The sequence below is a fragment of the Leopardus geoffroyi genome, chromosome A1, assembly GCF_018350155.1.
Source record: "Leopardus geoffroyi isolate Oge1 chromosome A1, O.geoffroyi_Oge1_pat1.0, whole genome shotgun sequence".
NCBI classification, from domain to species: Eukaryota; Metazoa; Chordata; class Mammalia; order Carnivora; family Felidae; genus Leopardus; species Leopardus geoffroyi.
Genome location: NC_059326.1, coordinates 25389953 through 25414033, shown reverse-complemented (window position 1 = coordinate 25414033; position 24081 = coordinate 25389953). Strand labels below are relative to the sequence as shown.

At 48.3% G+C, this 24081-nt stretch overlaps 2 protein-coding genes across 3 annotated transcripts in view; one reads left to right on the top strand and one right to left on the bottom strand.

Moving 5' to 3' along the window:
* Positions 1-6173, top strand: part of COG3 (component of oligomeric golgi complex 3) — a 73521-nt gene extending 67348 nt beyond the window's left edge. For both annotated transcript variants that reach the window (XM_045476822.1, XM_045476814.1), the window contains exon 23: positions 4218-6173. In XM_045476822.1, coding sequence (XP_045332778.1) covers positions 4218-4247 — 30 coding nt within the window. In that variant the 3' untranslated portion in view covers positions 4248-6173. The remainder of the gene's footprint in view (positions 1-4217) is intronic.
* A 3766-nt stretch (positions 6174-9939) lies between these two features.
* LOC123597673 (glutamate-rich protein 6B-like) overlaps positions 9940-24081 on the bottom strand; it is a 33509-nt gene continuing 19367 nt past the window's right edge. The window contains exons 5-8 of the mRNA XM_045476836.1: positions 15979-16064; positions 15662-15814; positions 13493-13718; positions 9940-11225 (exon numbers count right to left, since the gene is read on the bottom strand). Of these exons, the coding sequence (XP_045332792.1) occupies positions 11010-11225; positions 13493-13718; positions 15662-15814; positions 15979-16064 (681 nt within the window). The 3' untranslated portion in view covers positions 9940-11009. The remainder of the gene's footprint in view (positions 11226-13492; positions 13719-15661; positions 15815-15978; positions 16065-24081) is intronic.

The following is a 24081-nucleotide window of genomic DNA, read 5'->3' as shown; positions in this document are numbered from 1 at the left end:
TCTCTCTCTCTCTCTCTCTCTCTCTCTCTCCCTCTCCCTCCCTCCCTCCCTCCCTCCCTCCCTCTCCCCCTCTCCCCCTCCCCCATGCATGCTTGCTCTCTGTCTCAAAAAAGTAAAAATTGTACACTGTTTTATTCTGATGAGCAGGAATTCAAACTTTGAGTTGCTGTCTCAGTTTTTTGGTGATGGCTTTATAATTTTGCTTTTTAATCCTTTCTGATATTGAAAGTTGCTGTGTTTAACATGAATGAACTGTTTGTGAAAATTCAAATAATGCTATTTAAGTTTTTAAATAATTTTATTTGAAGTATGCATGAAATGAGGCCCACATTTCAAATGAAAAAAAGTTATTTTAGGGATTCGATGTTAGGGAGAGAAAATGAAACACTTCTAAGTTTAAAGAACTGAATATAGAGCTCAGTCTGTGTTTACTATTATTCATGTATTCAGTTTAGCCAGCAAGTTTTTATTGAGCATGTGTTATGTATTAGAGTAGGCTGGTACTAAGGAGGGTATTTTATTTCTGGTTTTAAGTTTGGTATAGCTTACAGGTTTTATATGTGTAAGGACTAGAAGCTGTGGGAACCTAATCATTGTGGGTGGAGAGTTGGGGGAAGGACTGCAGGCAGTGAGTGTGGGTGAGTCTTTCAGGGGGTTTTAACACGTTGGGAGGGAAAAGTTGTAGCTGGAGGAGAAATGGGGTCTTTTAAAAATTGAGATAGAACTCCTATGCCATAAAATGCACCCTTTTAAAGTGGACATTTCATTGGCTTTTAGTATATTCACTAAGTTGTACAACCATCACCACAATCTAATTCCAGAACATTTTCATGCCCTCCCAAAAGAAACCTCATACCCATTAGCAGATTCCCTGTTCCTCCACCTTCTATAATTTACTTTTTGTCTCTGTGGATTTGCCCATTCTGTATATTTCATTAAATGGAATCATACAGCATGTTTCCTGTTAGGACTGGCTTCTTTCTCTTACCAGAATGTTTTTAAGAGTCTTCCATGTTTTAGCATGTATCAGAACTTTATTCTTTTTATGGCTTTATATATTCCTTTATATGGATAGATGGGTCATATTTTAAAAAGCTGAGTCTATGGTTCCAGGATTTCAGTTAAAATACTTCTTTTATAAGTCGTTTGAAGTAATTATGTGCTGTGTGATTATACATACTAATTTGATATATATATAGTTAGGTTTTTTCCGCCACTTTGATTTAATTTTGTTTTTTTATTATATAAACTACTTTCATGGTTCCCAAGTCAGAATTCTAGAATAAGGTAAAATTGGAGACGTCCTGTTTTCCTTTCAGTCCCCTCCAGCTTTTCCTTCCTTTACCTTATAAATAAATATTATTATTTGTTACTGGATTATCTTTCCTTTTTTTTTTTTTTTCTTTTAAAGATGGGGGAAAATGCATGTTTGTATATTCATGAGGATCCAGAGAGAGGGAGAAAATGATGCTGGAAAAAATGCCCTTGAGTGGCGAAGTGGGGGACAGAACTTGGAGGGTGGAGCCTTTGTTAGTTCATAGGTATGGGGTGTTCGGTCGTGAAAGGAAAGACAACTGAGTGTTTGGGCACACGTGGGAGGTGGTGGACAGGATAGGACCTCATAGAAGCTCTCATCTGATGGCTTCATGTTTGTGAGTGAAACGGGAAGCAGGGTCATCATTAAAAGGGAGGAGGCAGGCTCATTTGAGTTCCGTGGTTAGGGATCCAAGAGAGACCATTCAGCATGGTTGACTGGTTTTCCTCCAGGTGTGTCCAGCGGCGTGAATGTGGGTGTGGGGTAGCCAGGTGGGGCTTGCCAAAAACATGCAGACTCTGCGCTCCCACTAGACTCCTGCAGGCAGGATGCACACGTTAGTGTGTGTGTATGTTTGTAACTTAAAAGTTCTGTGGTAGATAATCACTCTTATGGACAACTCAGTTGCTTTGCTCTGCCTTTGTTCAGGGTTCTCTTGATGAACTGCTACATTGGTTTCATGAGATACCAGTAGGTCGCCACCTACAGTTTGAAAAACACTGATAGAGAGAGACCCATCATTCTGTGCCTGGATCCTCTTTCAGAACCATTAACCTTTTCTAGATAATAATAATAATAAATAATAATAATAATAGCTGATATTACTGACGGCTGCCAAGCACTATTCTAAGCATTTGATATATATTATCTTATTTGATCTTCACTTGACTCCCCTATATTTGCCCCATCTTATTGATGAAGAAGTCGTGGTCCTGAAAGGTTAAGTAGCTTGGCTGAGTTACGCACAAGGTAGGAACCAGAGTCTTGGATTGTTGCTGGAGGGAACCCTCTGGCTTACCGTCGCCCGTTGGGGGGCACCTCGCCGGCTCAGTTGCTAGAGTGTACGACTGACTCTTGGTTTTCGGAGTCATGAGTTCAAGCCCCATGTTGGGTGTAGAGGTTACTTTAAAAAAAAAAAAAAAAAATTCCCTGTAAATGGAATGTTTGTGCCCCGTTTTCTTAAGATCCAATATATAGCACACAGATTTTTGGGGGTAACTTTTTTTTGTTGTAATTTCAAACTTATAGGAATAAGGTAATATTCCTTATGGTAATATTGGTAATAAGGAACTTTACCCAGTTGTTCACATTTTCCTCCATTTGCTTTATCTTTAGTTTTCTCCCTTCCCCTCCCACTCCACCCCTCTTTTAAGCAATTTGAGAGGAAGTTGGGAGACACTGTGCTCCTTTACTTGGAAATGGTTGTGTATTTCCCAAGAACAAGGAATTCTTTGACCCTACCCCCACGCAGTGATGAAAATAGGAAATATAACATTGCTACTATTATCTAATCGACAGTCCATAATCATATTTCTTCAGTTGTCCCAGTAATGTCCTTTATAGATACGTCTCTCCTGGTCTGGGGTCCAGCCCAGATATTGCTTTCAGGTGTCCCTTCTCTTTAGTTTCTTTTAACCTGGAGCAGCTCTTCAGCCTTCTGGGCTTTGTGTGTGTGTGCGTGTGTGTGTATTTATTTTTTTGTGTGAGAGAGAGGGCGCAAGTGAGCAAGGGCAGAGAGAAGAGAGAAGGGGAGCTCACCCAAAGTGGGGCTCGAACTCATGAACCATGAGATCATGACCTGAGCCAGTCAGATGCTTAACCGACTGAGCCACCCAAGTGCCCCTTTTTGGCTTTGTTGACCATGACAGGCCAGTTAATATCCCTTTATTTGGTGTCGTCTGTTCCGTCATGATTAGATTGAGGTTTTGTATTTTTGGCAGGAAAAACACAGAGGTTATTTTGCATCCCTCTCACCGGAAGTGCAAGTTTATAGAAGAGATTAAGGGACAGTTATTTTGATTACTGAAACAGTTTGTCCTGTGTGGAAGGGTTCCTTGCCGAGTTCATTTAACCGCAAGTCTTCTCGCCCGGCTGACAGATTGTCCCTGTGCAGACTGCAGTCCCCCTGCCCCGCCCCACGGTGTGTCGGTTTCTCTGGTTGTCCTTGGGGGCCGCTCCGTGTCACGCCCTCCTTTACCGGGTGGGCAGGGTGCTCCAGGGGTCAGGCAGAGTTCGCGTGTGAGCTGAAATTCACTCCTCAGGCCTGTTCTTATGCATTTAAAATAGTTACTCACAGGGGCGCCTGGGTGGCGCAGTCGATTAAGCGTCCGACTTCAGCCAGGTCACGATCTCGCGGTCCGTGAGTTCGAGCCCCGCGTCGGGCTCTGGGCTGATGGCTCAGAGCCTGGAGCCTGTTTCCGATTCTGTGTCTCCCTCTCTCTCTGCCCCTCCCCCGTTCATGCTCTGTCTCTCTCTGTCCCAAAAATAAATAAACGTTGAAAAAAAAAAAATAGTCACTCACAAAATTCAGCTTATATACAGCGCTTCCCACAATACACTCTGCACAGAAAAAGGTGAAACTGATTAGATTTATTTCTATCCCTTGTCAGGGTTAGGATGTAGGGTTTTTTTCCTTGTCATTTTCATTGGATTCTAAATAAGTTTGATTCGGTGACCCTTCACAGGCCGCCAGAAAGCCCGCTGCCCCGCGGCTGCTTTAGAAATCAGAACAGCATTGTGGGTCCAGCCACGTTCGTTTGGCTTCTTAAAACTCTGAGGCTTTTTCTCTCATTCTTGTTTTTTTGTTTGTTTTTCCTCTCATTCTGATTTGAGGATCTGAGCAACGTTTTTGAGTGTGATGTTCTACAGCAGAACTAACATAGCCCTTCACTTTGCTTTTCAGCTGAACCTTCTACTGTCCGTTTCTAAATAACCAGGCCCGGCGGGCCGTGCGTGCCGATGTCTGTCCGGTTGGAGCGGGCTGGGAAGTCTGGCAGCCTGCAGGACACCGAGGAACTGTCTGTGGGAATGTCCCCGAGAACCACGCAGGTGCGCTGCTCAGTGCTGACTACAGAATGAAAAATAAGCAGAGTGTTGGAAAGATTGGTGTTTCCCTTTTAAAAACATCACAATGCCAAAGATAAATCTAGGCGTGTGAGAACTGACTTCTTTAAATGGTCACGAGAAACGGAAGTTTTTCGGGGTAGCTGTGGTGGGCACACAGTGAAATGGTTCTTAGCAAACGACGTGCAATGAAAATCGGTTACAGTAAGGGGCGCGAAGAACTTTACAGAAATACAGTTAATTAGAAAGCTTCTAAGAGTAAGGTTTGTTAATGCCTGAAACACTGCAACACTTTGAGCCACTGAACATTCCACAGAGGCTATTTTTTTTACTTCCAGAAATCTCATTTCTACACTCTATTTAATGTAATGTTTCTCCTATCACTTTGAAGTTTAGTTTGAGGTAGATTGGATGCATCTGAGAACACACTCTGCTTTCCTGGGAATTTGGGGTGTTATCTTTTCTGCGTGTTTGATGTGAGGTAGTTTCAAGATGCAAGGACTCCGTGTAAGGTCCCAGTGTCTGTACTCCTTGAACTGCTTAGGTGCAGAAACGTTCAAAAGCAGGGCCTGGCGCCTCCCTACAATAGAGATGTGCCGTATCTGTAATGAGAATCTTCACGGTGCAATAGTCTGTGTTTGCGAGTGGGAAGTACCAATTAAGGTGGCTTAAATCCGGCACGTCGGGGAGAGAAGGAAACCTGATGAATAGTGCGTCTCGTGCACGAAGGTTACGGTCACCAGCTTTCTGTGCACTGCCTTCGGTTTTAGTAGCTCTTGGAAAAGTGAACACCTCCGTGTCCCGTGCATCCGTTCATTGGCTGTGCTGGGCCCCAGGCCGGTGGGCCTCTAGCCCTGCTACAGCAGGAAACGTTCTACTCACCGAGACCAGGAGGATGAAGGTGGCCCACCCCTTGACATCTCCCGTACTCTGTCGGGGATCATCACATAAATTATGCACATCTCTGAGTTTTCCTACTGAAAACTGTTTCCTGATTGGATAGGCTGCTTTTTGGTTCAGGAGGAGTTGGGAATTATTCAAACACTATCTAGGAGTAGAACACTGATGAGGGTTCTGGAATGTAGCCAGCAGACCTCATTCTGCAGGACCGTAGGGCATTTCTCATCCCCTTCCAGCAGACTCGCGGTGTGTAGATAGGTTGCGTATCCCGATGTCTGTCATTTTAAACAGGTCACTTGTTTTTCACCTCTGTTTAAATTGGTGACGAATGTGGCTTGATAGAGCTTAGCAGTCTATTTTGGGAAGGAAAGAGGTGAAGAGGGTCCATATTCATTCTTTGACATGAAATGAATGATGCAGGAAGACTATATTTACTTCCACTTACTATTTTAAATACATGTCTAATGAAATAAACTGTAAAGTATCCCGTTTTCTGTATTATATGTACATTTGATTTTTTAATAACCTTTCCAAAGAAATGAGGGCATGATTATTGTACATTACTGTGACTGATTTAATCTGATGTACAGAACAAGTTGTGTTCTACTTAAGGATAAAAATATTTGATGGCACTCATTCTTGTGTTTTGAATCTTTTATTCCTGAAACACTCGAACATCTTACAAAGTGCTAAGTAGGTGGTAGCGATCCAACTTGTTTGCTAAATGAATATTTGTTTAAATCTGTACAGTTTCAAGTGTTTACTTATACAAAGAGTGTACATACTTTCAAATAATTAATTTAAAATGCTTTATATTATTTGGCTAGAAATCGCTGTTTTTAATAAATGTGAATTTTTTTAAAAATAAAGATTTTCGCTTCCTACTTTGTCCTTACATGTCTGTAATGTGCATGGATTCTTTTTAAAAATATTTTTCGATTGAAGTTTTTAGTGAGGTAGCTTGTGATTCACATGCCGTTATGAGAAATAGTAGTGGGAGAAGTTTCTCCCAACGGGAACATCATGTGAAGGTAGGACGCATTATCACAAGCAGAATATTGACATTGGTATGCTCCGCCAACCTCTTCAGATTTCCTCAGTTTACTTATATTGTGTCGATCTTTTAGTAAGATAATTATTGTGGAAAGACATTTTTGAAGCATCTTAATATGTTTCATCAGTTGAAAGATAATTTTTTTCTTTGTTTGCAAAACTGCCAATTTCCTGAATACCATCAGCACAAGTAGTCGTGTTGAAATTTAGTGTTATTGAAGTAGCAGTAAAAAGTCTGTATTTTGCCCCTGGCTTAACAAGCCCATATCTTTAGATTCCCTTTTGCTGTTTATCATGTTACAAGAAAGAGTAGTCAACCTTAGTTTTCAGAGAGGTATTTGGTGAGAGAATGTTGCTTCTCGGAAGAGAGGGACTTCATTGCTCCCTCCCTGGAGCGCCTGTTCCTGGTGGTGGCTCCACTAGCTTGTCTGTCTTCTGATGGCCTTGTCTGTCTTCTGCACCTCTGTCCGGCTGGCCTCGCCTCCTCCCTACCCTTCCTCCAGATCTGCCCGCTCCTTGAGGGCACGCACAGAAGACGCCGCTGTCTCACTTGGGCAGGAAAGGGCTCTGTTGGAAGGAGATGGGGGACTCGGACAGACCAGAGGCTGGAGGGCCAGAGGGACAGGAACCGGAAACGTCACAGATCTACATGTTTTTTTCAAAACCGAAGGAGCTGGTCCAGCCCACGGCAGTGGTAGGGTCCTGGACTGGGCGTCGTCACAGCTGCTTCCTCTTGGGCAAGCTCGGGACGACAGTGTCTGTCTGTCCCAGTTCCTACTGATTTATTGCCTCTCAGCTCCACATCCACCTTTTTTTGGCCCCTCTTTTATTTATTTTTTATTTTTTTTAATTTTTATTTATTTTTATTTTTTTTTAACGTTTATTTATTTTTGGGACAGAGAGAGACAGAGCATGAATGGGGGAGGGGCAGAGAGAGAGGGAGACACAGAATCGGAAACAGGCTCCAGGCTCTGAGCCATCAGCCCAGAGCCTGACGCGGGGCTCGAACTCCTGGACCGCGAGATCGTGACCTGAGCTGAAGTTGGACGCTTAACCGACTGAGCCACCCAGGCGCCCCGGCCCCTCTTTTAGACTCGGGAGCTGGACCCTGAGAACATTCCTCCTTTGCCAGCGGGTGCAGGGTTAGGCTTCCCAGGGGAAGGGGCCTCCTGTTTCTGGTGTGTTATTTTCCGTCTACACGCAGCTGAGGCAGTGGCAGTGCTTGGGAGGCTGGCGGCGCTCGCTCTCTAGGGAGATTTCTTGAGCTTTCTTGGTCTCCAAGTAGGAAGCGTGCAGCACTGCGGTGAAATTCCCCACCAGCCAACGGGGGCGGCCGGCCTCCCCCTTGGTGCTGATGGGGTCCCCTCCAGGTTCTTGGTTCGCTGCTGGGCTCCTCTGCAGAGAGGGGAGCGGAGGCGGGGAGGGGGTGGGAACTCGGGCCTTGCATCTGCTCTTCCTGCTTTTCTGAGTTCTCTTTGGGTTCTCGTTTAGCGTCAGCTGGTTAATCCTTTATACTACATTTTCTCCGTTCAGATCGTTCAGATTAGCGGTGCGGCTTGTGTTCGCGCCTGGACCCTGACTGATGCAACCCTGTTCACAAAGCTTCTGTAGTGGGAGCAGGGCGCGGCTGCCCCCCAGAGCCACTCACAAGCGGGGATTTCCTTCGGTAGAGGCTGGAGGTTGGACAGCCAAGGAAAGATACCGCCCCACCATGTCTCCACGTGCTCTATTCGGGTCTGCCCCAGATGCCCACTCTCCCCAGGTCCCTGCACAGGCCGTCAGCTCTCCCGTGGGCCCCCAGCGTGTGCCCCCACCACCACCCCCCCCCTTCATTCTGTGACCCCGTCCCTCTTACCCAGGGGACTCTGCTTTGCTGTGCTCCACCACAAAGGAACGGTTACGCTGTTTTGCTCTTGCTTGCTGCTCTGATGCCCGCGCGGCAATCCCCCTGGGGGCAGACAACCTGTTCTTTTCTCTTTGGACCCTGAGCACAGGGCGGGTGCTCAGTGTGTGTCTGTTGCACGACCTCATTAGTTACCGAATTTGTAATTTTGTGGGCAGCGCACGAGGCTCCATTTGCCTTGGGGCGTGCGCGCACCCCTTACGGTACTGGTGAGGAGACCCTTGTGTGTAACCAAGCGGGTTGGTGTGCATAAATGGACCAACTCAGTTCATTTTCATTTCCCAGGGAAGTACCTTTCCCTCCGCAAGTCACTGAAGATAAAATGATAGTAAGTCAGAATTTGCCCTCCCTGGAAGGTGAGGGTCTGGGAGGGGCCCGGGGGGAGGCAGAGACTGTGTCACCGGTTGAGTTGTGTCCCCCTCCCCCTACATTCCTGTGTTGAAGTCCTCCCCCCTCTCCCCCCCCCCCCCCCCCCCCCGCCGTAGGACTGGAAACGGGACCTTATTTGGAAATAGGGTTGTTGTAGACATGATTAGTCAAGATGAGGCCATACCCGAGTAGATCAGGCCCCTCATCCAGTGTGACTGGTGTCCGTATAAAGAAGGGGAATCATACACACACACACACACACCCGCCAGGTGCTCATATAAAAAGGGAAACACACACACACACACACACACACACACACTCACACACACACACCGCCAGGTGCTCCAGCCGCACAGAGGACCCACTAGAAGCCCAGGTGCTCGTATAAAAAAGGGGAAATACACACACACACACACACACACACACACACACACACACCTGCCAGGTGCTCGTATAAAAAAGGGGACACACGCACACACACACACACCCACCAGGCGCTCCAGCCGCGCGGAGGACCCACTAGAAGCCCAGGAGGACCCACTAGAAGCTAGGCGGGGCCAGAACACACCCTCGCCTCCTGCCTTCGGAGGGAAGCCCTTCATCCGGGACCTCCAGCCGCCAGAGGCCTGCGACAGTAAGTGTCCGAGGTGGAAGCCACCCGGCGCGTGGCCTCTGCGAGGACAGCGCTGGCGCACATGGGGGGTGGGGGGGGTTGGGGGGTGGGATCTGGCTCTGCCGCGTGGCGGGCCGGCTGGCGGGTCGCCTTGTTTCCCTCCCGGTCTGGGAGGTGATTCGCGTTCCCTGAGGAAGGTAGTCCCTGATGGCCGTGCCGTTGTGTCCACTCTTGGGTAACACCGGCACGGAGGGGCCGGAAATCCATACTTCCGTGTGAAATCTCTGGTCTTTGAACTGTTGGCAACGGGATACGTTAAAATGGGGCTGACCAGAGGAAACGCCTCTGCGAGGCCACCTGTTTCCAAGCTCTGCATTAGTGGAAGAGTGCTGTCAGGTTTGCGAAAGGAGAAAGATCCGGGCGAGGGCCCGGCCGCTGATGGGGAGCCCCCCACACGGAGCAGCACGGAGCGGGGTGCTTTGTCGACACTGACGCCTCTCATCCCTGGTGTGTAACTGGGAGGTGAGCTCTGTGGTCGTCCTATTACAGATGAGGAAACTGAGTCACAGGGGGGGCCCACGACCTTGCCCGGGGTCCCATAGCTAGCTGGGGCCGGCTGATCCCAGGGCACGGATGCCTTCAATGCCGTGGCGGCCTGCCTCCAGTCCTGTGGAGGATGGGGGGGCAAGGGACATGGGGGCCGGCTCTGAGACACAGCCACCACGAGCCTGGGGGAACTTGGCGGCTGCCCAGACCAACTTAGGTCTCTAGTGCCTGCTGGAAAAAGGGCTTCTGTGCGCCCTGAGCATGGGCGCAGAACCAACAGGGCGCGTCAAACGCTGACGCGGGCTGACGCGGGCTTGCACGGGCGGCTGCTACGGTGCTGGCGTCATTTGTGGCTCGTGACCTTGCCATCAGGCGACTGTTGTTTTAGCTGATGATACCATTTGCCGACAAGGTATGGCGGATGGTGGGGAGTGACCGTGCACGGCCCCCACTGCCAGCCCTCTCTTCCAGTTGTCATGGTTCGGGGTGATGAGGACTTCGGTGAAGGTTGGTGGCAGGCAGGGTGAGATCAGCAGGGAAGCGGGGCTGCGAAGGTGGGGCTCTGGTGTCACTGTGGCAGCAGGGGGATGGCTCATTGGCCCCTTGCCAGGCTGGCTGGGAGGAAGGGGTTTCCTATCCAGTCTTGGTTTAAGCTGCAGTGGAGGTCATCCTGGGGAGCTGGGGTACCCTAGGGATGTATGAAAGGCACACAGTAGGGGGCTGTCCGGCCCCTAAGTCCCCCTTTTCTAGAAACTGCCCCTCCCCCCGCAGAGATATCAAGACACAGCCGCGCCCTTCCTTACCACACAGGACTGCACCAAGAGTGGCCTCCTGATCCAGCCAGCGGGGAGAGGCTGGCTTTGAGACCGTCTGTGTCCTGAGTCAACCCAAGTAGGCCGCGACAGAACTTCCGCGTGGAAGTGACCAGTGGAAGCGAGCGGGGCGGGTGTTGACATGTATTGCCTACCGAAACAATGTGCTTCTCGTGCTATCGGCTCAGGGCCGAGTCTTTTCTGTGCCCGGCTACAGAGTCTCTTAGCCCCTTGAAAAATGGTTTTCCAAACTGAGGCGCTGTGATAAGTCCCAAATGACAAACCAACCCTCAGAAGACACGAAGAGGGCTTTGGGGTTTTCCTTGGTGCTCTTGATGACTCCACCTTTCTGAGACGCTCAGCGGATGCTGGCGGGGGGCGGGGGGGGGGTGGTGGTGGGGTGGGTGGGTGGCCGGTCACCAGCTGGTGGCTGTCCTAGTCTGGGAGGTACGATTTCTCCTTCCGTTTCATGTTGCCTACTGCCAAGGAACTGGCAGCCGCTATGAAGTTTTCCAAATCAGGGATGGTCAGGAAATTCAGGATCCTACTCATTTTTCCCAGGAGGATCTGCATCTTCCGGGCCGCTGAACCACATTCTACCTCCAGGATTGCTTTCTGCCTCATTTCACTCAGCACCTCCGGGGTTACGGACTGTGGGAATTCAGAGAAGGCTGGGTGAGCATAAATGCTGCCCAGGCGTCGTGATTTCCACCCCAGGATCAGGCCCCCTGTTGGCCAAGACCAAGCCTTCTCTGGAAACTTCGCCGAGGGGCACGCCTCTGCTCCCGGCCTTGCCCCCAGCAGTACGTCTCTCATTGGCCTGGGCCTGTGGCCACCTGGCCGCAGAGATGTGGGCTGAGGACACATCGAAGCCTGACCCCAAACCAAAGGGTTGCCGGCTCCTGGGCCCTCAAGTGGCCTGCCTTGCAAAGGCTGTGCCTTCCTGGGGGTGTCTGGCTTCTCCCCGTGGATTCCTACCGAGGTGGGGCAGGGAGGGAGATGTCGTCGCACAAAGGGTCTTATTTAAGCCTTACAACGATGTGGTGTCCGTCTTGCAGACAATAATGGGCACGGGAAGTGTAGGAGGCCTGCCTGGTGCCTCACAAGAAGCGGACGGGCTGGCGCGTTCCTCCTAGGACACCCCAGCTGCCTGGCGCAGGTAGACCTGCTGACGAGTCACGTGTGTGCTGAGTTGCTTCATTTGGGGCCCACCCTCCACCGGCAGAGCCCCTGGGGCTGCCAGGCCTCCTGGACTCTGCCTACACCGGCCTTTACCTGACCCTCCTCCTGGGCACTGGCTTCCTTTTGTGGCCCTCCTCCGTCAGTAAAACTGTCCGAAGGCCAGCGGCCCGGGTCCTCCCACCCCTGCCAACCTAGCTGCTCCCTTAGCTCATCAGCACGGTGCGGTGGGGGCCGAGTGGGTGGCTGGGGACTGGGTCGGCTGCTCTGGGACATCTGGGGTAGGTAAGGACGTTGGGACATGACTATTCAGCATGCCAAATGGCAGGCCTCGCCAGGCCAGGTGACCAGCTGCCCACTTCTGGCTGTCCACCTTTCCCAGTTGGAAAACACCTCGGTCCTGGGCAAGCCGAACCCACCACATTCCCTCCGCTCCCTTCCAGTGATTTCATTCGGCCTCATTTTGCCCGAGTCTGCTGTTCGGTTGCTTTGTCCGTCAACCTACTGCTCTGTCTGCTCACCTCCCGGAAAACATGTCGGTCTGTCTGTCTCCCCAGACAGGCAGTCCTACTTTCAGAGACCTCGAACGCCTCTCTGGTGGGTCTGGAAACAGAGCCTTCTGTGCATGGTGAAGGGGAAGTCAGAGCAAGAGCAGGGTCTTGTGTGGGTCCCAGTGGGGGCGGGGGACAAGGACACCCTATTCCTCTCCTGCACTCTGGGCCTGGGGAAGGGTCTCGAGAACCCACCTTCTTGCCCTCTTACAGTCAGAACCGCGGGGTGCACACTCACCATTTGTAGTGGGTTGAACCGTGGCCCCCGAAAGCTATGTCTGAGTCCTGATCCCCAGCACCCGGGGCTCCCACACCCACCGCCCCGCACCATCACCTGGCAAGCTTTTAAGGAATGCAGATCTCCAGGCCCCTCCCCAGACTGACCGGTAGCTGTGTTTGAAAACAGGGTTTTTGCAGATGTCATTAAGGATCTCAGTATGAGGCCATCCAGGACTTAGTGTGGGCCCTAAGTCCAGCGTCGGGTGTCCTTACACAGGAAAGGAGAGGGAGACTGGACACACAGACGGACCCAGAGAAGAAGGCTGTGTGAAGGTGGAGGGTTGAACCGATGCTGTAGCAAGCCAGCGGATGCCTGGGGCCACCAGAAGTTGGGAGAGGCAAGGAGGGACTCTCCCCGAGAGCCTGCGGAGGGAGCGTGGCCCTGGTGATACCTGGATTTCAGACCTCTAGTCCCCAGGGCTGTGAGGGTGAGTTCCCGTGGTAAGCCACCCGATTTGTGGTAATTTGCTATGGCAGCCCGAGGACACGAATCCATCTGGCTACTTTCTTGCCCGACTTGGGCGGCACACCCTCAACTCCCCGGTGCTCATTTGTTTCAAGATGAGTGGTTTGGGGAGGAGAGAGGAGGATACCCACGGCAGGACTGGGAACGTAGGTTTCCCCCTTGGGTCTGTCCCTGCCAAGTGACGGGGCTGTCGTGTCAGGGGAACTACTGAATGTTGACACCTTTGCTTTCTCGTCTGAGCTCTTTGAGGCTGTCCGGCTCCTCGGCTCCAAGTCTCAAGGGCTCGGAAGTGACTGATTGCTTCTGTTGTGGCCAAGCATCGGGTCAGCGAAGGTGGCCGTGTCGGTTCTCCGTCGGTTGCAGAGATGCCGAACGTGGCCCAGAGAGAGGCCGGTGGCCTGGACCGGCGGGCAGCAGCCTGGCAGAGGGAGGTGAGACCTTACCTTGTACTTGGTGCCCAGGTTTAAGCGGATGTGCTTCTGTTGGTGGTTGAAGCAGAAGGTGATCTTGTCCTGGCTCCTTATTTGTACTTTGATGTACTGGTTGATTGTCAAGGAGATGGACTGGACGGGCGGCGCGTGGATGTGCAGGTTCAGATTCCACCAGTTCCAGGCCTTCTGGTATTTGCCTTTGGGGAAGTAGTAGCCCAGGTTTTGGCTCAGGCTCAACCTAGACCAGAAGGGATCAGGTAACCATGGCGCTGGGCCCTTGTGGGTGGGCGGGGGGGGGGGGGCGCAGAGCCTCTCCTATGGCGAATGCAGGCCTGCCCCCCTCCCCTGCCTCCTTCCCTTTCTCCTTCCTCCTGGCCTGGAGGCTCCCACACCCACCGCCCCGCACAATCACCTGGGAAGCTTTTAAGGAATGCAGATCTACAGGCCCCACCCCAGATGGACAGAATGTGAACCCAGAAGGTGGGGGTCAGCCCTTCCCCAGTGTGCACATCATCCTTCCCTTTGGGTTTTGGACCCGGAGAAGATGTGGTATCTCTTGCCTGCCTTATTGGAGAATTTTTAAAAAGTGCTTTATGTGAGGCTAAGTCAAATGTCCTAAAACTTTTTTTTTGCCCGTAATTTTATGTATGTCCCTGAACAAGCCACGTATATTCTCTGAGCCTAAGTTTCTTCATCAAGAAAATAAAAGTAGTTCCTAGATTTCCCTAAGGTCTCTACTGGCCTTGAAAGCGAGTGTCACTGGGGACAAGAGGCCCTAATGAATGTCACCAGGTAATGATCTGAGAGAATTGGCTGAGTTTCTTGCCCCCGCTACCTAGCTTCCACCTTTGAGACGTTGATTTCTGCACAAAAGGCCCCCAGGGCAAGGCAGATACCTCTGAGAACAAAGTTGTCAACTAGGAAATGAGGCATCTGGGTGGCTCAGTGGGTTCAGTGTCCAACTCTTGATCTCAGCTCAGGTCATGATCTCACAGTTCATGAGATCTAGGCTCTGCACTAATGAATGGTGTGGAACCTGTTGGGGATTCTGTCTCTCCCTCTCTCTCTGCCCCTCCCTCTCTGTCTATCTCAAAATAAATAAACAAACTTAAAAAAAAAAAAAAAACTCAAAGAGAAAAAGAAAGGAGAAAAACCCCAAACACACAGAAATTAAAAAAAAAAAAAACTTAAAGAATATGTAACAAAGTATTCTTAAAAACCAAGGCTGGGAGAGTGAAAAAAATTTTGGGAAGTAAAAACAAAAGTCTGGTTTTGACTATCAAGAAGAAAAGCATTATAAAGTTGATGCAAGATGGTAGGCATTTCCCACTCCATGACCACTTAGTAGGGAAGGGAAGTGGGAAATCCTGAAAACACTGAGTACTTACCCCAAAAAGGTAGAGAAAGATTTTGAAGTGGCTGGATTACCTTGATTTGGTGGGATGAAGTTTCCCACTATTGCCGGAAATGGGAGCTTAATGGGGCACCTGGGTGGCTCAGTCGGTTAAGCGTCTGACTTCGGCTCAGGTCATGATCTCACAGCTCGTGAGTTCGAGCCCCTCGTCGGGCTCTGTGCTGACAGCTCAGCGCCTGGAGCCTGCTTCTGATTCTGTGTCTCCCTCTCTCTCTCTGCTCCTCCCCCGCTTGTGCTCTGTCTCTGTCTCTCTCTCCCAAAAATGAATAAAATGTAAAAAAAAAAAAAAAAATTCTAAAAATTGGAAACTTAAGTTCAGTTGCACTGAGATATTTAGAAGTTTGGTTTTGTGTACAATACATGAGACTCCAAAGCACTCACCATGCCCTCCTCTCTGAGCCACCTGGAACAGAGGGGCACTGGGTCTTTCTAAGGCAATCGTCACCAGGTTTGACTCTCAAGAAGCATAGAGGAGATACAGCCCGTGGAAGGGGTCACTGTGAGTCTGTGGTCGCTGTTTCACGCACGAGGAAGCAATGGCACCAAGGACAGAGTGCCTTCCCTGAGGTCAGGCACCTGCCTTGCTGCCCTCATGATACCCATCGTCCCCTTTGCAACATGTGCGAGTCGGAGAAACAAATTCACAAGCGAATGAGAGAGAGCGACTTACCCAGTGCGGGAGGACAGATGTGCAGCCTGGGAATCAAACCTTAACCACACTGCTTCTCCTTGGGGAGGGGTGTGTGGCTCTCATGACCCAAACTTACCAGATTGCTTTGTTTTCATCGTAGAAGGTGGCATGGCCGGAGTTGTTGATAAGGGCCCGGACACAACCTTCTTCACTGTCTTCTAGAATGATATATATGAACTTTCTCTGTTTTGTACTGAGGATGAGCATAGCCAGCTTTCCTGATGGATAACTGGAAGACAGTTAAGGCACAAGCACCCTCTTGGGACCCCCAGGAAAGGCAGAGAGCCCTGCAGAGGACGCAGGGCTCAGGAAAACCCATGCCCCAGCCCCAAACCACAAACTTCTTAGGTGTCACATGTGTCAGTATGAGTGTCCCTGGGCTTCGGTGGATACTGTATTTGGCCCGATTCATCAGGAAAGAGAATTTGGAAGACAATCCCACTGGGGTAGAGAATTAATTTTCCATCACCTTGAGGCACCTGGGAAGAGAAGATGAGCTTATGAAAAGCGCACAGGGGCTGACTGTCCCAATTCAGAGTCTAGTGTTGTCACTAGAGTGCTTGGGGTCTATTTACTCTCTGGATGCCCACCCATCACTACCCCAGCCATTGCTACCACCATCTTGCTGGGGGTTCTGAATAGGCAATCTCTCGGGGCCTCAGTTTACGTGTCTATGTGATGAGGCTGAAATGGATCACTGTGTGTGTGTGTGTGTGTGTGTGTGTGTGTGTACTCACAGGCACACACACAGATTTTATTTTTATTTTATTTTTAATGTTTATTTATTTTTGACAGAGAGAGAGAGAGAGAGAGAGCATGAACGGGGGAGGGACAGAGAGAGAGGGAGACACAGAATCCGAAGCAGGCTCCAGGCTCCGAGCCGTCAGCACAGAGCCCGATGCGGGGCTCGCACTCACGGACCGCGAGATCATGACCGGAGCCGAAGTCGGCCGCTCAACCGACTGAGCCACCCAGGCGCCCCCACCCAGATTTTAAACTATTATGTCAATGACTCCAGTGGTTATTGGTTGTATTTGTTTCCAAAGGCTGCCGTAACAAAGGAACACAAACTGGGTACTTTAAAACCCCAGAGATTTATTCTTTCACGGTTGTGGAGGCCAGAAGTCTGAAATCCAGGTGTCAGCAGGGGTGGTTCTTTCTGGAGGCTCCGAGGAAGAATTTCCTCCATGCCTCTCTCCTGGGGTTTGGTGATTACCTGGGATCCCTGTCGCTCCTTGCCTTGTCTACACATGGCTGTAATGTCCACCTCCAGCGTCCCATAGTGTTCGCCATGTGTCTGTGTCTTCATGCGGCCATCTTCTCGAAAGAACCGCAGACGACCTGGATTAGGGACCCGCTTCAGCATGACCTCGTCTTAACTACCTCCATAAAGACCGATTTTCCAAGTAAGGTTCCATTCTGAGGCACCAGGGGTTAGGACTTAAATATAGCTTTTCAGGGGAATACAGTTCAACTCATAACATTGGCATCACTCGGGTTTTTTATTTCTTCTTGAGTCAGTTTTAGTGAATTATATTTTCCCGGGACGTTGTTCGTTTTAGGTAAATTTTCAAATTTATTGTCCTAAAATTGTTGTCATGTAGTGTTAAAAAAAAAACCCTCTATTGCCTCTATAGTTATGACCTTGTCTTCATTCTTTTTATTATGACTCTCTTCTCTCTCTTTTTTACCTGGATAAACCTTGCTCGAAGATTTGCCTATTTTACTAGTCTTTCCAGAGAACCAGCTTTTGGTTTGCTTCTTCTACTATCACTTTGTTTTCCATTGTATCAGTTTTTAGTCTTACTAGGATCATTTATATGCTCCTGTCGGTTTTCCATATTACTCTATTTTATTTTTCTAATTCCTTGAATTGAATATTGAGCTTGTTGGTTTTCCTCCTCCTCCTTAATACATGCCTTTAAAGCTATAGCACTTCTTGCAAAATACTGTTTTAGCTGTTTCCCATGCATATAGATGTTAACCGTGAGTTTCACTCTAAACATGTTCAAATTTCCAGTTCAAAAATCTCCTTTGACACCTATGTTATTTACAAGTATGTCTTCAACTTTGCAAATGCACGGGGTGCTTTTGGAGATGTTGTTTATTGTTACTAAATATTTATTATTAAATATTTACTTATTTATTATTAAAATTCACAGGGGTAAGAGAGCATAGTCTATGTGGTATCAGCTCATGGGAGAGGATAGTGTTTGCTGGGACGTGCTTAGTGGCCCAGTTGTGTCATCAATTACCGCAGCTATTTCACATGTAGCTATTTCTTTGAGAAGGACCCATGCCCTGGTCTTGTGTTCCCATCTGGGCATTAAAACCCACGCTCCTGGATTATCAGGATGCGCCGTTCTCCCACCTCTCGCTCTCCCCTCCCCAGCACCCGGCGACCCCCTGCCTCCCGCTTCCCACACTTGCGCTCTAGTCGTACCCTTCTGGCATTCAGTTTCTCTATTTGTGGTGTTGATCATTTCTCTTACTTTCTTACACACTCTGTGTTTCTGATGCTTTGTACATTTCATCTACATTTCCCAGATGTTTGCAGTCGGAAGGCTTTTGGGGTCATCTAGTGTCCCACCCCACTCTAATTGGAACTCAGGTTGGTGGTTCTCCAATTAGCATTATTGTTTTTTACATGATTATTTATTTATTTTTGAGAGAGAGAGAGAGAGAGAGAGAGAGACAGGGAGGGAGAGAATATGCAAGCATGGGCACACTGAGGATGGGCAGAGAGAGGAGACACAGAATCCCAAGCAGGCTCTGCACTGTCAGCGCAGAGCCCGATGAGGGGCTCGAACTCGTGAACCATGAGATCATGACCTGAGCCGAAAACCAAGAGTTGGATGCTCAACTGACAAAGCCACCCAGGCGCCCCACCAACTATTATCTTTAACGATGAAGACCCGTTTGTTCAAGAAAGCTTACAGCAGAATGCCCACATCTAAGGCGATGAAAGAAAACGATACAGTTGCCTGAGGAGCTGGGGCGGAGGGCTCCTGAGGGCATCCGAGTGAAAACCAATCTGTGAGGTGACAAAGATCTGCAAACCGACTCCAACCCCACACCCAGCACTGTGCTGAACCTTTACCTCCACAGCGTGAGGACTCTGCAAGGTAGGCACCATCATGATCTCCCTTGAAGACGAGGCTAAATGACTCACACAAAGTTATGCCGCGAGAGGAGAGCCAGAGTCCAGGAATCTGCCCCTTGCTTGCCTCCAACCAGTAAGCTCCCAGCCACTTCCCACATTTAGTCTGCAAATCACTGCTCTTTTCTTTTTTAACCTAAAACAGGTGCTTTGTAAAGACATCCGGGGTTGGTTTGTTCCTGATGGCCTGTAAGAAGCTTCTAGACATTGCTCATGGGAGAGGATATTTGTAGTTTTAGGTCTTAGTTTCAAATGCCCCCTGAAAGCCAGACTTCCTTGAGAGGCTTTCTGCCTGTCAAATCCAATTGTCACGTAATGACATTTTCCTAGTGATGAAGACCCCATGGGCAAAGCAAAATCTCTGACACAGCGGAGAAATTGTCACATTTTCTCTCACTGGGAATTATATAGTAAGTGGCTTATCTAAAAGCCTAAATCTCATCACCATTTGCCTGGGGACAGGGTATGAGAGTAGGAGCTAAAAGTTAGGAGAGAAGGGACTACATCTCAGGCCCTCCCTTCAGTTCTACTAGAGAGGAAACTGCCTCACGGGCAGGGCCCTGTGCTATGAGAGAACGGCTGTCTGTCCCTGAGCTCTCTCTCTGTGGCCGTCTGTCCCTGAGCTCTCCCTGTAACCATCTATCTCTGAGCTGTCTCCCTGCAGCTGTCCGTCCCTGAGCTGTCCCTGGGGCCATTCGTCCCTGAGCTGTCCCTCTATGGCATCTGTCCCTGAGCTATCTCCCTGGTCCATCCTTGAGCTGTCCCTGTGGCCATCTCTCCCTGAGCTGTCCCTGTGGCCGTCTGTCCCTGAGCGCTCCCTGCCTGCTGTGGAGCTGCTGGCTCCTGGGCTGGCCGGGCTGGCCCCTGCCTGAACGAGCACACACTTCCAAACAGTGCTACCTGACTCAGCAAGCTACCTGGAATTTATTGCTCATTTGAAAAAAAACAAAAAAACAGCCAAATGTTCCACTCCTCATGGGCCTTTTGGGCAGCCCCATGTCGTGGGGTGGATTAGGAAGGGACCTCTGCTTAGATCACTTAGTGGGAAACTTCCCCTTGGCTGCAAGGATATTTTGACAGACGCTGCAGGAGTAAAACTCTGAGGCAGGACAGGACAGGGATTGTGGGAAACATGGGGTTCGCTAGCCCAGCTGAAGTAAGAAGCCAAGGAAGGTTTCACTGATATGTTGGAAGTGAGGAAGCTGGAACCTTCTGAGGGCTTCCAACATCCTTACCATTCACTGCTTGGTACAACCTGGAGAGCCCCCCGGCTTTCCCTCAATTTCTCCGTCCACAGGAGTTCTGGCTGCTCCACTGACTTCCTTCTTCACACAGGCCCAAGAGATGAAGGGAGACTGAACTTTCCATTCATTCCTTCTCTGGAGGCTCAAAGAGTCATACCTTGGTTGACAGTATCGGTTTCCAGTTCTTTCCTACTTTTGCCACAAGGTGAAGCAACCCTCGTCATTTTAAGATGTTCGGCTTCTTATCCTCTTAGTGCAAACTGTTTTCATTTTCCTTTGGACACACAGCAGAAATGCGTTTCCCAGTTCTCTCGCATCTAGGTGGGGTCATGTGACTTGTTTCGTGAGTAGAATTTAAGCCTAGACCTTGACTTCACTCCTGTCCATGCAACAGGATACAAAGGACTCCAAGATGGCGGAGACCCACCAGAAAGGAGCCCAGAGCCCCCAGAGCCAGCCTTGGAGGAGAGCCCCTCAAGAGAGCTATGAGACTTGAGTCAGATGTGACATGAGCAAGAAACATGCATCTGGTTATAAACCTGTTACCTTTGGGAACTATTTGTTTCAGCGGGTAATGAGCATTGCTCTGAGTAATACAGGCTCTGGGTCCATGTGAGAGTTATTTACATTTTTGGGGGTCTCACTTTCTTCGACTGGAAAGTGAAGATAATACCATACCTATCCCATGAGACTGTTGGGAAAAGCTAAGTTTACGTTACACGTAGAAGTGCTTTATAACCTGCACAGTGTTACACAAATGTTAGGTTCCATTAGGCTTGAGTTCTCCAGTTTAGGAAATAGTAACATGGCAGTTACTCAGTTGCTCAGGCCAGAATTCTCAGATGCATCCTCTCAACTTCTTTTTCTCTCACATCCTACTTCCAATTTAACAGGAAGCCTTTTTGAGTCTTTCTTCAAAAAACACCCCAAATCAGACTGCTTTTCACCACCTCTGCTGCCATTGCCCTAGTTGAGATGCCCGTCGTCTTTCACCCGAATTAATGCCCCGGCTCTCAGCTGAACTTCCTGCGTCTATTAACTTGCCTTGTTAAATCTATTCTCCATACACAGCCAGAAAGATCCTTCTACGGCATAAAAGATTCTTCTACAGCGTAAGTCAGATGATGTTCCTCCCCTGCTCCAGATCGCCTCATGACTTCATATCATCCTTAGGATAAAATCTCCAGTCTTACTCTGACTCACCAGGCTCTACCTGAACAGGGCATCTGAGCCCATTTCCCATCCTCCTCACTTGCTCACAGCTGTCCTTGAGGAAAGGCCTCAGGACCTTTGCAACGCTTTGCTCCGCCCCTCATTTCATGCATGCCTAGACTCAAATGGCACTTCCCCAGCCGCCTTATACTTATCAGAACAACTCTCCACTCAGGCCAACAACTCATGAGCCCCTGAGGCTACTTCATCCACGGTTCCTAACAATACCTGACATAGCACTGACCAGGATTGTTGTGCATTGGCTCTCTCCTCAACTGGAACAGAAGTTCCGTGGGCACAGGACCTCTGTTTTGTTCACCCTTCTATCTCCAGCACCTAGAAGAGGGCCTGGGCATAGTAGATTCTCACTTTATATGTTCAGAAGGCATAAAGTCTATCACATCTTCCTAATGCCCCCTTCAGCGCCTCTTTTTTTGAGCTTCAGACCTGATTGCTAGCTCACTCTGAGGGACTCCACTATTTTGAGATGTTTCCACTTGTGTGCGGTATCCATATACTATGATACACATTTTTATAACTGTACTGTGCAGGTGCTTTTTTTTTTTTTTTTTAAATAGGCTTTATTTTTTTAGAGCAGGGCACAGCAAAACCAAGCAGAAAGTACAGAGATTCCCATACGTCTTTTGTCCCTAACACATGCACAGCCTCCCCCACTACCTACGCCCGGCACCCACTGTCCGTTATCGTCAATAAACCTGCATCGGCACATCACTACCGCCCCGAGTCCATAGGTACGTTAGGGCCCACTCTTGCTGTTGGACATTCTTTGGGTTTGGAAAAGGTATCACGGCGTGTATCACACTGTGTCGTTTTTACTGCCCTAAAAATCCTCTGTGCTCCTTTGATTCATCCCTCCTTTTAAACTTCCGGCAACTACCGATCTTTATACTGTTTCTCTAGTTTTGTCTTTTCTAAAATGTCATATAGTTAGAATGCTACATATCTTTTCAGATAAGTCTCCTTGACCTAGTAACGTGAATTTCAATTTCCTCCACGTCTTTTTATGGCTTGGGAGCTCATCTCTTTTTAGCACTGAGTAAACATTCCATTGTGTGGATGTACCACAGTTACTTACCCAATCCTCATGGGATGGCTTTTTGTTTTGTGCTTTTTGTGTTTGTTTGGCAGGGTAATGATTTTATTTTAGAACATCGTTGCGGAAAACATGTTCTGATGAGGTATAATCTTATCTTTCGTTTTCTTTTCAAATTTTCATTTAAATCCAGTTAGTTGACATACAGTGCGATATTGGTTTCAGGACTAGAATTCAGTGATTCATCACTTACATGCAACACCCAGGGCTCGTCATAACAAGTGCCCTCCATAATACCCATCACCCATAGAGCCCATCCCCCACCCCCCTCCCTCCATCAACCTTCAGTTTGTTCTCCATCTTTAAGAGTCTCTTATGGTTTGTTTCCCTCTCACTCTCTTTTTTAAATCTGCCTCTCATATGTTCGTCTTTTTCTTAAATTCCACATATGAGTGAAATCAGATGGTATTTGTCATTCTCCAGCTGACTTATTTTGCTTAGCATAATACACTCTAGTTCCATTTATGTCATTGCAAATGACGAGATTTCATTCTTTTTGATGGCTGAGTAATATTCCATCGTAGATGTATACTACGTCTTTATCCATTCATCAGCCGATGGATATTTGGGCTCTTTCCACAGTTTGGCTATTGTTGATAGTGCTGCTATAAACATCGGGGTGCGTGTATACCTTCGAATCAGTATTTTTATATCCTTTGAGTAAATACCTAGTAGTGCAACTGCTGGGTCGTAGGGTAGTTCTATTTTTAGCTTTTTGAGGAATCTCCATACTGTTTTCCAGAGTGGACGCACCAGTTTGCAATCCCAGCAACAGTGTCAGCGGGTTCCTCTTTCTCCACAACCTTGCCAACATCTGTTGTTTTCTGTGTTGTTAATTTTAGTCATTCTGACAGGTGAGAGGTGGTATCTCATGGTTTTGATTTGTATTTCCCTGATGATGAGTGATGTTGAGCATCTTTTCACGTGCCTGTTACTCATCTGTATGTCTTCTTTGGAAAAATGTCTACTTATGTCTTCTGCCCATTTTTTCACTGGATTATTATTTTTTTTGGGGGGGGTGTTGAGTATGAAAAGTTCTTTATGGATTTTGGATACTAACCTTTTGTCAGATATGTCATTTGAAAATATCTTCTCTCATTCTGTAGACTGTCTTTTAGTTTTTTGGGTTGTTTCCTTCACTATGCTGAAGCTTTTTAACTTGATGAAGTCCCAATAGTTCATTTTTGCTTTTGTTTTCCTTGCCTCCAGTGATGTGTTGAGTAAGAAGTTGCTATGGCCAATGTCAGAGGTTGCTGTCTGTGTTCTCCTCTAGGATTTTGATGGTTTCCTATCTCACATGTAGGTCTTTCCATTTTGCATTTATTTTTGTGTATAGTGTAAGAAAGCGGTCCAGTTTCATTCTTCTCCATGTAGCTGTTCAGTTTTTCCAACATTATTTATTGAAAGACTGTCTTTTTTCCATTGGATATTCTTTCCTGCTTTGTTGAGGATTAGTTGACCATATAGTTGTGGGCCCACTTCTGGGTCTTCTGTTCCACTGATCTATGTATCTGTTTTTGTGTCAGTACCATACTGTCTTGATGACTACAGCCTTGTAATACAGCTTGAAGTCCAGGATTGTAATGCCTCCAGCTTTGGTTTTCTTCTTCAAGATTGATTTGGCTATTCATGGTCTTATCTAGTTCTATACACATTTTAGGATTGTTTATTCTAGCTCTGTGAAGAATGCTGGTGGCATTTTGACAGAGATTGCATTAAATGTGTAGATTGCTTTGAGTAGTATAGACATTTTAATAATGTCTGTT